This window comes from Varanus komodoensis, unplaced genomic scaffold (assembly GCF_004798865.1).
Source record: "Varanus komodoensis strain SLA01 unplaced genomic scaffold, ASM479886v1 scaffold47, whole genome shotgun sequence".
In the NCBI taxonomy this organism is placed as follows: Eukaryota; Metazoa; Chordata; class Lepidosauria; order Squamata; family Varanidae; genus Varanus; species Varanus komodoensis.
The window spans coordinates 7,160,482-7,177,839 of record NW_025336045.1 but is presented as its reverse complement, the minus strand read 5'-3'; the positions used below and the strand labels follow the sequence as shown (position 1 = coordinate 7,177,839).

Here is a 17,358-nt window from a genome sequence, read left to right as displayed (position 1 = left end):
GAGCATAACTTTGCTAGCATGTGAAATGAGTGCAATGGTGCGGTAGTTTGAACATTCTTTGGCATTGCCCTTCTTTGGGATGGGAATGTAAACTGACCTTTTCCAATCCTGTGGCCACTGTTGAGTTTTCCGAATTTGCTGGCATATTGAATGTAGTACTCTTATTGCATCGTCTTTTAGGATTTTGAATAGCTCAGCTGGAATACTGTCACCTCCACTAGCTTTGTTGTTGCTCAGACTTCCTAAGGCCCATTTGACTTCACATTCCAGGATGTCTGGCTCGAGGTCAGTGACCATCCCATCATGGTTATCAGGGATGTTAAGCTCTTTCTTGTATAATTCTTCTGTGTAATCTTGCCACCTCTTCTTAGTCTCTACTGCCTCTGTTAGTTCCCTGCCATTTCGGTCCTTTATCATGCCCATCTTTGCATGAAACGTTCCCTTCATATCTCCAATTTTCTTGAAGAGATCTCTGGTCCTCCCTATTCTATTGCTTCTGTTTCTTTACACTGTTCATTTAAGAAGGCATTCTTATCTCTTGTAGCTATTCTCTGGAATTCTGCATTCAGTTGGGTGTATCTTTCTCCTTCTCCCTTGCCTTTCACTTCCCTTCTTTCCTCAGCTATTTGTAAAGCTTCCTCAGACAGCCATTTTGCTTTCTTGCATTTCTTTTTCTTTGGGATGGTTTTAGTTGCTACCTCTTGTACAATGTTGTGAACCTCTGTCCATAGTTCTTCAGGCACTCTGTCTATCAGATCTTTAAAACTATTTGTCACCTCTACTGTATATTCATCAGGAATATGATTTAGGTCATGCATGAGTGGCCTAGTGCTTTTCTAAACTTTCTTTATTTTAAGCTAAATTTAGCAACAAGAAGCTTATGATCTGAGCCACAGTCACCTCTTGGTCTTGTTTTTACTGACTGTATAGAGCTTCTCCATCTTTGGCTGCAGAGCATGTAGTCAATTTGATTTCTGTGTTGACCATCTGGTGATGTCCATGTGTACCCTCGTCTCTCGGGTTGTTGGAAAAGAGTGTTTGCTATGACCATTGTATTCTCTTGACAAAATTCTACCAGCCTGTGCCCTGCTTCATTTTGTACTCCAAGGCCAATCTTGCCTGTTATTCCAGTTATCATTTGGCTTCCTACTTTAGCATTCCAATATCCCATGATGACCTTTTTTGGGTGTTAATTCTAGAAGGTGTTGTAGGCCTTCATAGAACCAGTCAACTTCAGCCTCTTCAGCACCAGTGGTTGGGGCACAGACTTGGACTACTGTGATGTTGAATGGTTTGCCTTGGATTCGAACTGAGATCATTCTGTCATTTTGGAGATTGTATCCCAGTACTGCTTTTCCTACTCTTTTACTGACTATGAAGGCTACTCCATTTCTTCTGAGGGATTCTTGCCTGCAGTAGTATACCTGATGGTCATCTGAATTAAATTCACCCATTCCTGTCCATTTTATTCACTGATTCCTATGATGTCGATGTTCAGTCTTATCATCTCTTGTTTGACCATGTCCAGCTTGCCTTGAGTCATAGATCTTACATTCCAGGTTCCTATGGAATATAGATATTTACAGTATCGAACTCTCCTTTCACCACCAGATACATCTGCAACTGAGTGTCCTTTCAGCTTTGACCCAGTCGCTTTATTCTTTTTGGCACAACTAGTACTAGCCCTCTGCTCTTCCCTAGTACCATATTGGACACCTTCCGACCTGCGGGGCTCATCTTCTGGCGTCATATCTTTTTCCTTTTGGTACTGTCCATGGAGTTTTCATGGCAAGGATACTGGAGTGGGTTGCCATTTCCTTCTCCAGTGGATCATGTTTTGCCAGAGCTCTCTGCTATGACCTGTCCATCTTGGGTGGCCCTGCACGGCTTAGCTCATAGCTTCCTTGAGCTACGTAAGCCCCTTCACCATGGCAAGGCAGTTATCCATGAAGGGGTTGCATTCATTAGTCAACAGAAATTCAGACAAAGTGACAAAGCTCATTTTTATTGTATAATGATAGGTTGCATAATCTTGGAAATGGGTGTGGTTTGACTAACATGATGAGACCTCCGATGCACACTTCTAAATTTGCCGCTGGACCACTGGCTGTCCCAACATGTGATGCTCCCTGGTATGTCGAGCCTTCCTGCAAGCTCGTCAACCAGCTATGCAGTGCTGTCTGCTGGGAGGGAAGATGCTAAGGGAAGAGCCCACCTCACCTACCCGAAGAGGTTACTGAGGGCAAGAACCTCAGGTCAGGTTCTGAATGTAGCATCCATTTGGCCCTTTCCTTTTCTCTGAATTATGTCTACTCCCCTGTATAGCCCAAAGTCAGACTATAGGGAGCTGGACAAGCAATTGTAGCTCTATAAATATCCTCCACAGATGTCCGACTGTGTCAGAATAAGGCATATATTCCTTTCTTTTTCCACAGTAAAGTTAGCAATCTGCAATTCTTCCAAGGTTGGTGTTGGAAAGGATGGAGCTGTGATCGTGAAGCCTTGCCTGCATTTGATGGGGACAAGCGGCCCTGTCCGAGGAAGCATCACCTATAAGTGTCACCATGCAAAATGGGATGTTGCTGAAAACAACTGCCTGACTGCTCCAGTTAATGACCTTCTCAGTTCTGCTGAGGTATTGCTGTCCATTCCTCTGTCCAGAGTCATGGGCTGTGTTTGCACTTCACACGAAACCACCCTGCAGATAAGCTGCACAAAGAGTAGGTGGTTCACAGAATAGCCTGCAGTGAGCCTGACAGATGAGCAGACTCAGTGTGGCTTGTTCTCTCCCTCAGCTCTCCAGCTGGTCTCCCAACGACCTCCTCAGCAGGGCCTGTCTTACACCCTGCCCCCCCCCACCCCCCGCCGGCTGCTCTCCCCTTTCATGCATAGCCAGGTCTTCCCCTTTGCCTGAACTTTAGAAGAGCACGATTGGGCTTGCATTTTTCAGCCTCTGAATGCTGCAGAACTGTTTTCGTAATTTTTAACTCTTTTCACACAAGGATGGAACTGCACACTTGTGCCTGTCTTGCATGGTCTTGCTTGGGCAATGTGTTTGTCTGCTTCAGCTGTCACAGGGAGCAGGGAAGCATTGTAGGTGACAGATTGACAAGGTGAGGTGGCATGCGTATAGGCAGCTGTATGCACAGTTGCTTGGAACTGATGGCCTTGCTGCCAACTGGAATGCACCGGGAAAGTGCTTTTTCCATTACCGCAGGTACACTAATTTCCCCTGCACTTATGGCCCTGCTTTTAAAATGGAGCGATTTCCCCCTCTACTTACTTCCCAACCATTGTGTTTGTGGGTATTTCCCATTCTGAAAATTGTGCAAATATTCCTGAGCCTTAAAACAAGCAAACTTTATTGATGGCAGAGCAAAATGGAGCAAATGAGACACCGGCACCAGCAGCAATAACCTATCCCCTCATGCAGTTCCAATTGCTCTATCCTCTATCCCACTTTTTTTTCCACTTGGGAAGATCCCAAGATGTAGCTCCATTTTATCCTCACAAAAACCCCGTGAGGTAGGGTAGGCTGGCCCAATGTCACCCAGTGAGTTCTAGGACTGAGCAGGGACCAAAACTGGGATCTCCCAGGTCTCCAGTCCAACGCTCTACCCAGCACGGTCAGGGTGGAGAGATGCCGGGAGCAGCAGGCCAAAGCATCTTCAGGGCTCAGTGAGGCCACCCCTGCTTTAGTTCTGCAGCCTGGTGGCTGGAGCCAAGTGCTCCTTGTGGCAAGGATGCTCTCCCCCTGGTTGTGACCACGCTCCCAGGAGGAAGGAGACGGTACAAACTCTCAGCGTCCCTCTGACTCAGTCTGCAGTCCAGCCCAATTGGCAGCTGGAGCAGAGTGAGCACACTGATCAGCTCCCTGCATGAAAAGCATGCTTGCGTACAGTCTTCATTTTAAGGCCCTCTGTGCATGACGGGCTACTTGTTCAAGGGGAGAGCCTCCTCTGTCTGTGCAGGCTCTCCTTGTGATTTTGAACGCTGCTTTTCCAGTCTTCTGGATTGTGCAGAGTCCCTCTGATACAGAAGGCTCTCTCCTTAACAAAGTTGGCTTCCATTCGTAGAGGGCTACAAGAGGGCTACATCCCTGGGCACATTACCCACCCACTGGAGGCTTAATCAACATCCTACTCAAGGCCGTCCCTTCCCTCACATGCCCTACCCAGGCCAAAGTAGGACCAGGTGCTCAGAGCTCCCACATCTTCTTCTGGAACTGGAAAACAGAGATATGAGAGGGACTGATGAGCCCAGGCATCCAAGTTGATGGTTGCTCTTCCTCTCCATGAGAATAGTCCAAGGCTAACCTGTCCAGTGATCCTGTTATCTCTGTGTGGACACAGCAGTGTCTGTTTTAGGTAGACATTTTGCTTGCTTGCTTCATTCTGCACTGATGTGCACAGAGGGTAGGTTCACATGTTACAACAGCCCACCCTGCAAAGAAGCCACTCAGAATGGGTTGTTTGACAGATTATCTGGCTCACTGCAGGTTGCCTTGCCCCTCCCACTCTGGCCCTCTCCAGGGTATCTGCAGCAGGACTGACTTGTCTCCTCGCCCCCTGCCACAGTTGTAAACCCTTTGGCGGTCAGTGCAGCTTATGTAGCATGTCAGTCCTATACAGAATTAGGTGTGGAGCACAAGGGAAGACAGAGCAAGGCTGGCTTATCACGAGGTACCTGCTATGCACAGATGGCGTTTCACATCACAGTTCTGAAGCAGTTCCAGTACGGGCAAGAAGTACATATAACATTCATTTGCACAGAACGGACCCACAGTGCTTCTTTGACTTCTGCTGTACCTGTAGTAAAGAATTGCAAACTTGAATAAAAAGTGGAACTGAGTGGCATCCATTTCCAAAGCAGAAGAACTTTGGGTACTTAATTACTCTTGCATGGTAGAATTCAGTCAAGCTCAACAAGTGAGAATCTCTGTGTTCTTCTTTATTTTATTTATTGATTGATTTATATCCTGCCTTTTTCCTACAAAGGGCTCAAGGCAGCTTACATCATTCTCCTCCTCCATCTTATCCCCACAACAACAACCCTGTGAGGTAGGTTGGGCTGAGAGTCTGTGACTGGCCCAAAGTCTCCCAGTTGGCTCCATGGCTGAGCGGGGACTAGAACCCAGATCGACTGAGTCCCAGTCCCATGCTCTTAAGCACGACACCACACTGGCTCTTTATGCATTTTATTTTTAATTATCAGATAATACAGTAATTTGAAGCAAATGTGCAATGCGAATAATTTGCATGTTCAGTTTTTTAATTGCCATTAAGTTCCCTTCTTTCATAGATGTGACCTTTTCCATATGGTTAGCACCTGTGCCATTGCCTTATTCTAGGTTGATGGCTGGTGACCATCCAAATGGTTGTACTGCCACTTCAGTCAGCTCCAGCCAACATAGCCAGTGGTGTTGGTCAGCCCTGGGAGTTCTGGGCCAAAACACCTGGAGGGCTGCAAGGGTATGCAGCTGGGCAGCCAGACCAAGAACACCGGTGGTGGTGGGGAGAGCAAAGGTTATGCCAGGGCTTATGATGAGGGTACTTCACATCTAGTTCGACCCTAAGATACAGCAAGAAAGGGATTAAGAGCAGCTCACCTACACTCTTAAGCAACCATCAATTTAGCCAGGATGGAACCAGGCGTATCAGCAAAACCTGTCCAGCATTTGCTTTCCCTGTTCAGCTGGACATAGATTTGGCACGTCAGTGAGCGGGGGACCTCCTCTGAAGGGAACCTGAGATGGAAGTGCAGCTCGCACTCATTCTCCCTCATTTCAAGAGCAGGTGCCCCTCTTCAATGTCTCTCTGTCCTGTGGTTGTCACATGGCATTGGAGCCCTGTCTGAAAAGGTGTGCCATCAGAAATGACCCCTGGGAAGCAAAATGACTGGCTGTGCTGTTCTTCTTCCCTTCCAGAATGGATTTCTCAACATTTTCCGCCTCTTTCCAGCTAGCCATCAGGGTTTTGGGTTGTTCGATTTGGTTGTTCAATTTGACAGGACGAGTCTGAAGTGCAATTTAATTATTTGACTCATGTGCCTTTCATTCTAGACCTTGGTGTCTGATCCTGAGTTAAACCAGAATCTACCCATGTACCTGGAACGCCTAAATAGGACTATCAAGGAGCAGCAGGAAAATATAAGCACTTCAACTGCAAACCTGAAGGCTGTGGTTGAAATCCTGAACTTGGTTTCAGTCATACCCATAGATGCAAAGCAGAAGCCAATGGAAGTAAGTTTACAAACAAGTTTGCAGGAATAGAGCTTTTTTTCTTTTCACCTGCAGTGAGGGGAACCAGATGGGCCATGAACAAAAGGATCATGATGTTACTGGTGGCATAACATTGTAAGAACATCAGAACTGGTTTGCTGTCATAGATCAAGGGTGGGAAAAGTGTGACCCTCCAGATGTTTTGACCTGCATCTCCCATAAGCCATCACCATTAGCTAGCTAGGGCTGATGGAAACTATTGTTCAAATCCTTTGGAGGGCCGCAAGTTGCCTACCCTGCTTTTGCTTCAGTCTTTTGCTTTCACAAGAGTTTACTGTTGGCTGTAGGTGCTCACAAAGAGGCTGTGCCTCTTGCTTACCTGAACATGCCATAAGCACACATGGCTTCTAATCATGGGTGCTATACTCTTCTTAGCAGCCATAATGTACATGGACAGCCATGCATGTTCCAAGAATTCATCTTCCTTTCCTTTTCTCAGACTGTCAGAATGAGCAACCATTAAAAGGGCATCATGAATTCCATTAAATAAGTGTGCAGCATGTAAGCCAACACTTAATTTTGCCTGAGTACTCCAGAGGCAAGCAGTCTGTGGTCCTCAGCCCCATTTTAGATGACCTCTGCAAGCAGTTGGTCCAGGCTTCTGGCAGGTGTGACCCGTCACTTTCTTGGAAGCATGTGGGGGGTGGGGGGGGAGGTGGGGAAGGGGAAGGGGAAGGGGAGGAAGGAAACCTGGGGTACAACAGAGAACACCCCTCAAACCCTGAAGAGTCTGCTGTTAAGTGTGTTTTCCACACATTAAAAAAGTCAAAAGTGTTCTGTAAAGTTGCAATCTGGCATGTACAGTTTACCCATGAAGGCCAGCATCCTTTCCAGATTGCAACTTTGAGACTTGTTGCTATTTTTTCAGATTAAAGGTGGGTGATAAGGAGAGCACCCTTTACAGTGGAATCCTGGGGTCTGTGGCGGGTAGACATGGGGGGATTTCACATAGTGAGGGCTGCCCTCACCTTCCTAGGGGTGCCTAACAGAGAAATATTTCTCATTAAAGTCAACCACTGCCAGAGCTAAATGGCTTGCAGTGGCTCAGGGGACATCTCAGGGCTCCTGTATTATCCACCACGATACTGCAGGAGGCCTGGGCAGGGGTGGGGGGAAGAGGAGGAGGAGGAGGCAGCACCAGCCCTGCTGTGCCTGGTCATCTGTCAGGCACAGAGGCATTGCAACCACAGTGCCTGGTTCAAGTTCCCACAGAGGTCAATGTGTTGTGCAAACCCATCCAGTGGTTGCTTAGCTGGATGCGTTAAGGCAAATCAGACTGTGATCAAGAATGGGGGTTGCTTAACCCTTTGTCTAATGAGGGTCATGCCCAAGGAGAGGCAGGGAGGGCAAAGCAAGGGGATCCCCATCTCAGCTGCACTGTGTACTGTTTCCCTGTTCCCGGGTACTGCAGGATCACTCGCTGGAGTCCCACAGATATAGACGTCCCCGTTGAGGGCAGATGCTGCACGGTCCTGTTAATCCTCTGGCTGCCATGGGGAAAGGGGGGACTTTTAGCAGAAAATGGCAGTAAGGTTTATAGCCCCTCTTTACTGATCCTCTGACAGTGTGAAATCTGTTCTGTGTTACAAAACTAACCAACAGTGATCACTCATTGCTATCCCAGAGAACTTATGGCATCAAGATTTCTTTTGTGAGTTGTCACACCAGTTGTGACCTCATCAGTCCATAAGTGAAGAAAGGCGAGCTTTGCCATCACTTTGCTTTTATGCAAAATCTTATTTTCTTAGCCACACACAAACTTAAGAGGTCTTTTTCTAGCCTTTCATGCCTGCTAAGGAGTTAACCAGCCTGAATTATTTTGATGGCAACTGGAAGTTTTTGCTGCTTGTCCCCAGGGCTTATATATCTTTAGTAAAGTGTATTAAGTTTGATGAGGTTCCCAGTGGACATGGCCAGTACCTAAGAGCAGGGCTGGGCAGACCCAGGAGCTTCATAGGACTGATAGAGCTCTCCATTTCTTTTTCTTTTCTTTTCTTTTCTTTTTTTTTTTTTTGAGTAAATTTTATTCTTAATAAACCTAACAAAAAAAGAAAGAAACTAAAACAAAATCAATCATCAAAAACATCAGCCCCACTGGGTCAGCCCCCCACATTTTTTCTTTTTATGTTAAACTATAAACATATTTTAATCTATGCGTAGTCCTATTTCTCTAGCCAATGATATAAAGAGTCCCAAGTTTGATAGAAGTCTGTATCTTCTTTCTCCTTCAGAGACAAGGTCAATCTGTTCATTTCTGCACAGTCCAAGATCTTTTTTAGAATCAGTTCGTTGGTAGGTGGCTCTTCACTCTTCCAATGTTGGGCAAAGCTCTCCATTTCTTTTGGGAATTTTTCTGTTGCCGAGGATTATGACAACGTGAAGAGCTATGCTAGGAAACAGTAGAACATGGTGACTCAGGCCCTCAACCACTGCCTCTTACAACCGCACCAAGAGTTTCTGAAATACATTGATAATTCTGTATTGTAATATTTATGAGATCTTTTTATTCTCTCACTACTCCAGAATTTTTTGTCTGCAGTAGATACCATTATCAACAGTTCAGTAGAAACATGGAAGAATTTTAAGAACGGGAGCTCTCAGTTATTGGATTCAGTGCAGAAGTTTTCACAGTCTCTCCGACCTGTCAATAACACTATTCCACCCATTATAAAGGACAACCTTCAGCTCAAAGGAGCTGTCGTTGGGAATGGGAATGTTTCAGACTTCAGTAAGAGCTTCACATTTTCCAAACTCTCCAGCCTCAGTGGTAGTGTGCTAATTGATAAAGGAAAAATCAAGTTTGAGACGGCAATCACCATCATCAGCGTGGCTTATTCAACACTTGGGCATATTATTCCACTCTATAAAACAGATGAAGTAATTAATGGTTTGGTAATTTCCACAGTGATGAATACCAGCAGCCAACTAGGTGAAGATTTCCAGATCAACATGACATTTACAAAGAGCAAGAAATCCCTAAACAATCCTCGATGTGTCTTTTGGAATTTCAGCTTCTCAGCAGGTGAAGGAGGTTGGGATGACACTGGCTGTGAAAGCAAAGAGAATGGGGACAGTGTCACTTGCTCCTGCAACCACTTGACTTCGTTTTCCATTTTGATGTCCCCCAGCCATGCAAGTCCATGGGCTGGACTGACTTACATCACTTACATTGGCCTGAGCATTTCAATATTGAGCCTGCTGGTCTGCATCGCAATAGAATTTGCTGTGTGGAAATCAGTGACCAAAACTAGGATATCCTGCATGCGCCACGTGTGCATCCTGAACATTGCAATTTCGCTCCTGATTGCAGACATCTGCTTCATCACTGTGGCAGCGATGCATGACAAAAACGATAAAGTGGACCGGCATATCTGCACAGCAGTGACATTTTTCATTCACTTTTTCTATCTCTGCGTCTTCTTTTGGATGCTCACCTTAGCTCTTATGCTCTTCTACCACCTGGTCTTTATTTTACATAATGCAAGCAAGACTACCATGAAAGCTGTAGGCTTCTGCTTGGGATACATCTGCCCTCTGGTTATATCGGCCATCACGATAGGCATCACTCACCCACGTGACTCGTACACACAAGAAGGGATCTGCTTGCTCAGCTGGAAGGATAGCAAAGCTCTCTTGGCTTTAGTTATTCCCGCCATGACCATCGTCGTTATTAATGCTATTGTTACCATCGTGGTTATCGCAAAAATTTCAAGGCCTTCCATTGGAGAAAAGTCGATAAGTGAAGAAAAAAGCTCTCTCTACCGTGTCAGCAAGAGCATTGGCATTCTGACATCAATGTTAGGTCTTACATGGGGATTTGGCTTTGCCACAGTTTTCCCTGAAAGCCCAACAATATTCCATATATTATTTACTATTTTCAATGCATTTCAGGTAAGTAGATCAAAGATACCAGCTGTTTGCTATACTTAGGCAACAAGAATATCAGCATTTTCTTGAGGCCCTCAGTTCCGCTATCATATATAATATGTCATACATGGAAAAGTGCTTCACATAGCTATTTCAGTGTGGTGAAGTCACCAAACTTGCACTTTCATGCTAAGAAATACATGTTTCAGGGGACTCACAATACTCATTTCAATTACCCAGCTAATGGGATCACCTGGCATTTGTCTCCTGTTTGAATGTGAGGCATTTGGATTGATTTAGAAATAAGGCAAGTTGGTGTTTAAAAGCAAAGCAAAGCAATAACAAAAGCAACAATCTCAATTATCTCAGATTCTTTCTGATCCAACCAGAAATAGGGAAGTGATGCCTTTCCACAACTAGAAGCGTCATTGTAACTTCAGGTTTGCATACATTTGATGTGATGAATTGCCTCTCTCAGCATTCTCTAAATGTGTCCTGGAAATCATGTAAAATAGAATTGCAACCTAGATCTGTAGGTTATCTATGCTGGTAGTGCTCAAAATTTCATTAACAGTGGGATGCATTCCTGCACGAGTCACACTGAAGTTAATGGCATGGCTGAGGCTGGGATTCTGATACTGGCAGTGCAAAGGCAAAAGGATGTGGGCCCGTCTATTTTGTTTCTATTCCCCTGGGGAACTTTAAGGGTGCATCCATACCTGTAGTGTGAGCCGTAAGAGAAAGACATCTGTAGCCCAGTAAAGGAAGGCTATAAATGCAGCATAGTAATAATAATACAGCTAGCCCTCAAGTAAAGGAACAGACAGTGTTTTCTCGTTCCTCGTACAGGAGTGAGGAACCCACCCATGGGCCACATGAATCATGGAAGGGGCCAGAGGGTCTGGCCCCCGCTCAGTGCAGGTCAGCAGGCTGAACCATGCTACTCGGGTGGCTGTCCAGCTGCATCCTGAATGCCTCCCGTGTGGGAGAGCTGCTGCTAATTTTATGTGGCCTGCATCATCCTGCCTTTGAGCTGAACCTTAGAGAAAAGGGGTGGTGCTGTCTATGCAGACCCACTGCTCCAGAACCTCAATTTCCCCGCTGCTTGGTGGAGCAATGTGAGGAAGGCATGGATTTTAACCCTGTGATCTTGATGGAAATTCCCCCAGTCAGCTGGTATTGCTTAGCGGAGGACAGCTAAGCAATAGGCAACATTTGCCCTTGCCTAGGCAGAGAGGACCTGCCTCGTCCCCACTCTGGCAGGGTGAGCAGAGCACTTTGGAAGGGGTTCAGCACCCTTCTGCTTCCCATCAATTCTACTGGCAGCTCCAGAACCAACCTTGTATATGGCACAGGATCTGCACAGTCTAATTTGGGTGCCAGCAGTCTTCCTCTTCTTTTCATCCTGGGCTTCAACATACAACACTGTCACTTCCCCATCATCAGGTTTTTTCTCCCCACATCAAGCATCACAAACCCAGCCAAATCTGCCATTTCTGACATCTTGCCTGATGAAGAGATGGGAAGATCTCAGAAAAGGAAAATATCTCTGGTCTTTGGTTGACACAGTAATGGTGCTACATCAATATGGGGCCTGGAATTTTCCAGGCAGTCAACACGGCTACCTTGTTTTTTTCTGGTAAAGACTATGGATTATAATTAGCCCTAAATCAGGACTGCTCAGCTAAATTTTGATAAATTGCAACTTAATTTGCTTTCCCAAAGAGTTTGATCCCTTACTGGTCTCTCCATTAAAAGTTCTGCATGAAGATGGGTTTGTAATCCCTGAGAGGTAATTCAAGTCTTCTCATTCATTTTTCTTCCTGAATGCCATCTCCATGGTCCATGATTTTTTCATTCTGTGTGGCAGAGTTGAAAGAAAGCTGCTCTTCATCTGAAATTACACTAGGGGGATCTCAGTATGCACAAATACATTCAATGTTGTGCTAGAATTGTTCATAACTTTTAATATGCAACTATTTTGCAGGGATTATTCATTTTGTTGTGTGGAACACTTTGGGATAGGAAGGTAGGAAACGAATTTTAAGATATTCACCATTTTGTGTTCATGATTTTATTATATTTACTTGAACAGATTATTTGATAACTATCCTTGTTTCAAATGTGTAGGTGCGAGAAACTATGCTGAACAAGTATTCCCTCTCCAGGTGGAGTTCACAGCACTCAAAGGTAACCTTCTGCCCAGGAATTAATAAAAGATTAGATCCAAAGGTGCCCATCCGCATGCAGAAGATTTTTCAGGAAATTGCTCTTTTTGTCTTTCAGTTGAGCAGGGCATGAGATTAAATCCAAAAATGATTTCCCACTTCTGCAAGTACATCCCCACCCAACATCCTGTGCAAGAAAAAACAGCTTAAATGTCAGAATTTAGTCCTGCAGTTCGGGGTACAATCCTATGGCTTCCCGACATGACTGGGGAGGGCACAGGTTCTTTGGAGTCTCGCCTCAACTCCTTTGCAGCTAAGGCAGAAAGAATTGCACTGGTTGCCTCCCCAGGAGCAGAAATGGGCTTCTGATGTGGGAGAGGGGCATGTCAGTGGGCAGGGGGACGAGGAGGCTGAGGCTGTCAGCTTGCTCCTATCCCTGCTGGTGCCCCACCTTCCTCCCTCCTTGTTCCTGGTGCTATAATGTGAAAGCCAAAAATGACCATCAAGAGAGAGTGCTCTGGGCGAGGGGAAGCAGCAGCAGAGATCACCATGGAGCGCCTTGCTTTGGCGGCTGGATGCCTGGAAGCCTCCAGGTTCAGGGGCTGGCATGCATGCACTGAAGGGGACTGTGCCGCAAGAGCACACCCCTGTCCATGGTTACTTGCAAGTAATCCCATTGATTTCAGTGGGGCTTTCTCCCAGTTAAGTATGCATAGGTTGCAAGTACATGGGGCGGGGAGGGGAGCTATTTCCTCCAAAATACAATACAAAACAAAGCCTGTTAATCAATTTTTATGTATCTGTATTTTCATATTGCAGTCGATATCGCAAGGCGTATCAGCTCCGATGCTTTCCATCAGTTCTCCTTTCTCGAGGACTTTAAACAACTTATTTGGCAAAGCAGGTATATGGCAGCAAGGCACCGTGCAAGCGTCAAATGCAACATACTCATGTTGTTCTGCTCATCTTTCAATTGTTGACTCTTCAGGTTTACGTAATTCCAAAGCACCATAAAGGCAACACAGTTCCTTATAGCTGCATCCCCTGCTCTCAGAGATATTCCCACTCACACAGATTCACTTTTGAAACTGCTTTTCAGTGGCCTACAGCAACTCCCTATCTCCATGTTCTCCTGCAAATGGGCAACACAAATAATGTAAAGAAATTAAATATAGCTGAGCCTCTACTTTTGCAGATTTTGCAAGTTTGCCACCGATAATTAAATGAGAAGGTTTTTTAGTTTTGTGGCCTACCATGGAAAATCGTCGTCATCACAGAGTAAGAAAGGGAGAAAAGGGGGAGGGATGGAGGACCTCCAAAGCAGGCCTTCCTGCCCCATCCATCTGGAGAGAGAAATGCGTGCTGCAAAGTGGAGGTGCTGGTGAGTTGGGGAGGGGCTAGATATACTTGTGGTTCATCCACCTTTGCGGGGGTCCTGCACCCCTCGCTCCCACAGACGTGGGGGGCCTGCTGTAGTGCCATTTAATGTGGTATTTACATTACTAGACCCTTGCCTTGGAATACCCGGTTTAGGAGTGTCAGTCTTGGCCGCCTAACGTCATCCCACACCAGGGACTCTGAAGACTGAGCCCTGCCCCTGCCCCTCCTGCAGCCCATGCGGAAAGAGCCATGTCAGCTGCCTGCCGCCAGGCTGCCAGCGAGCCTCCGGGAGGGCAGACAGGCAATGCTAGCGTGCAAGGGCGGGAGAGGCCCGGAGCAAAGGCTCCCATTGTGCCCCAGTCTCCTCCCTTCTCCCTGTACTTTCTGTAGGTGGCTGAAAATGGCTGCCCACATGGAATACTCAGTGTATGCCCTGGTGGCAGGGAAGACCACTGCCACCATACCCTGTTCCCTGGGTAGGATGCGCTTCTGCCTCCCAGTCTGGAGGCTTGCATGCAATGTGGCATTCAGCTGCTTCCTTAATGCTGTAATGCTTTTCTCCGAAACCAGAAAAGACAGCTCATTCTACAGACGGCTATCTGTATGAAGCTGCTGTGCCTATATGCACAGTGACTGAGCAGCATGTATTCTACAGCATTTTTCTTTTTGTTCTACAGGAAAATACGAGGTCTCTTCCACAGAATCACCGTCTTTATCCTCTGAAAACACTTCGAAGACCTATTCTTTGCTGTCTTGAGTCCACCAAGGACTTGAGGTTGTTGTTGCTGTTTCCTTGACCAAGGATTAAGCACAGAATAGTCCAAGAATAATAGAACATTGATTTCTTGTAGGCTATAAAGCACTGTGACCTATTAGTATAACAGTTTATTTTCCAATGTACCTTGTGATGTGTGGAAGACTAACGTTTAGACTAGAAGAAAGGCGGTGATGTGGGCTTTGATGCTGTAACGTATTGAATGCCGCAGTTCTGGTCATACTTGCTCCAGTCCAGTTCCAGGAATGTACTGGCTGGTGTGCCTAAATCCAGGGTGTGCTGACCCTGAATTTGAGGGTGGTTGAGGGATACCTGCCCTATTCACACACCAAAATAGGCATCCAGGCCGTTTAATGTGCTCAGAGAAATATTATTTATATGGATCTCCTGTACTGCACTGGGTCCTTTGTACATTATTTTTGCTACTGTTTAAAACTTTTACTTGTGCACTCATTGGTAAATCACACTCATTTCAAGGGGGTTTCCAGCCCACCTAAATAGGTGGAGCAACATGAGGGCCTCCTTCCTTCACAAGCCTTCCAAGCACAACCCATGGAGTGTCCTCCCAGAGACAGGGCCGCAATAGCACTCGGGGGCTGCTTGCGCTCCCCACTGGGACTCAGGCCCTTTCTCTGTGCTGAGGGGTGGCATGGAACTCCATGTCCCTCCCCGTACACAAGACATGAACATGGGCATGGTGGCAAAGTGATGAAGGTGTCACTGACCCAGAGAGAGTGATGTGTGGGGCCAGCCTGGTCCCCCACCAAAGAAGCTTTCCTTGTATTATAGGACTGCCACTGACATCAGGGTTCCCATTTCAGGCTATAGACCTAAGCAAACCTACTTGGAAGTATGTCCCAACTGGATTCAATGAGACTTGCTTTGGGTTTTTTTTTTTTTTATTAAAACATTTTTATGCCGCCCCATTCGCCGAAGCCTCGGGGTGGCTTACAACAAAAAATTAAAATAACATTTTAAAATATATACAATAAAATACAAATATATAATATAAAACATACACTGTAAAACAAGCCGCCCTGGCCAAATAAAATTCAATAATATTAACATTTAAAATACTGCTTAAATAAAAAGGTCTTCGCCTGGCGCCGAAAAACAAATAACGACGGCGCCAGGCGGACCTCTCTGGGGAGCGCATTCCATAACTTAGGCGCCACCGCTGAGAAAGCCCTCCTCCGAGTAACCACCCTCCTAACTTCTTCCATGGAGGGCTCCCGGAGAAGGGCCTCTCCCGCCGATCTCAGGGGGCGGCTGGGCATATAAGGATGTAAGCGCTCCTTCAGGTAACCAGGACCCAAGCCGTTTAGGGCTTTATAGGTCATTACCAACACCTTGAATTGGGCCCGGACTTCAATGGGAAGCCAGTGAAGCTGACGGAGAACTGGAGTCATGTGAACATAACGGGTTAGGGTGAAAGGAATGTAAACTGACCTCTGCATTATTATTATTATTATTATTATTATTATTATTATTATTATTAAACATTTCTATGCCGCCCCTTGCCGAAACCTCGGGGCGGCTTACAAGTGCATAAACAGAAGCACTTTGTTTTTGTACAATAGATGAATGTCTAATTATGCAGTTTACTAAACATAAAAGGAAAAATCTGGTGGCTGTTTATATATGAAAACCACACCAATTTTTTCCTTTTATATGAGCTACTTAATAAGCTGCTTGCAACTGTACTTAAGAAAGCAGAACAAGCAAGCAACAAGTCCTACCATCCTTTTTAGAGAAAGCAGATATGGATTGGATTGTCATTTACTTACTGTGTTGTGCAGTTCAGTTCTGTTTTTCTGCCACTGTGCACTGGAGCCACAGAGTTGAGGTTCTCTTAACACATTTGTATAAAGGCAATCAGCATTTTGAATCAGTCATCTGGAGAGCTGCCTTATGCATCACTGCAGCCTCTACGCCCCATCAGGCTAAGCTGACAGAATACATAACCAAGCATTGCCTGAGCGGGATCTGTTACTGCACCGTTAATGAAGTCAGGCGTGCTAACTCTCGGGCATGCATTCATATGTATCTTGCCTGGGGCCCAAATCTTGCCGCCAGGCTTCCCCGGGGGGCCACACCCCTTTCCCTCACCCTGCCCCACCACTTTTCTCTCACCCCCTAATTATTTGATGGTTTCCTGGCTGCCGCATGCTTTTGCCCTATTCTGAAAGATTGTCATGCCTCTCCCAAGGCTTAATGACCTGCAGCAAGTGCTTTAAGCTGAAACAGGTGGATGTTTTTAGTGTTTTCCTGTTTTGCTGCCAGTCTCGTTTGTCCTTGGCTCTTCTCACTACTGGAAGGTGGCCACGGAGAGCTGCTTCTAAAGTGAACTTGGCTCTTGAGCCTAAAAAGGTTCAATGTTGCTGGATAAAGTACTGCAGCAGCCACAGCATGGGTGGGTGGAGTATCAGATGGCCAGCGCAGAGAAGCTAGGTGCACCACTCCCCAAGCACTTTTCTTACAGCATGAGGCAAGCTTTGTTGGAATTAATTTGTGCATTGCCACTGGAGCAGCAGTCCTACAGGCAGCCATGGCTTGATCTAGATGGCCGGACAGCCCAGGCCCAGTTCCTTTCAGCTATGCTTGTGCCACCCCTGGGTTTGCAGTGTGATGGCCTGCCTAAATGAAGCAGCAAGCAGTGAAGACAGATTGTATGCTGTTGGAAATGTGCACTTCCATAGAGGAGAGATGGTTTGGACAGAAGCTTCCATGGAACAGAGTCCAGACCAGATGCATAAAGTCTAATCTCAGTTTGGCAGTTATTTATGCACACGTAAAGTGGGGCTGTGAAGAAGCCCAATCTGCCAGCTCTCTAGTCCAGTGCTCCAGCCACCACACTGCAGTTGCCTGGTTTTGATCCTATTTATTGA

General features: G+C 46.0%; 1 protein-coding gene across 3 annotated transcripts in view; it reads left to right on the top strand.

The window, feature by feature from the left end:
* The window catches only part of ADGRF5 (adhesion G protein-coupled receptor F5), a 54,540-nt gene extending 39,678 nt beyond the window's left edge, over positions 1 to 14,862 (top strand). For all 3 annotated transcript variants that reach the window (XM_044445163.1, XM_044445162.1, XM_044445164.1), the window contains 7 exons: positions 2,436 to 2,635; positions 6,062 to 6,241; positions 8,804 to 10,171; positions 12,135 to 12,176; positions 12,278 to 12,337; positions 13,135 to 13,219; positions 14,373 to 14,862. In XM_044445163.1, the coding sequence (XP_044301098.1) occupies positions 2,436 to 2,635; positions 6,062 to 6,241; positions 8,804 to 10,171; positions 12,135 to 12,176; positions 12,278 to 12,337; positions 13,135 to 13,219; positions 14,373 to 14,452 (2,015 nt within the window). In that variant the 3' untranslated portion in view covers positions 14,453 to 14,862. The remainder of the gene's footprint in view (positions 1 to 2,435; positions 2,636 to 6,061; positions 6,242 to 8,803; positions 10,172 to 12,134; positions 12,177 to 12,277; positions 12,338 to 13,134; positions 13,220 to 14,372) is intronic.
* Positions 14,863 to 17,358: the final 2,496 nt, after the last annotated feature.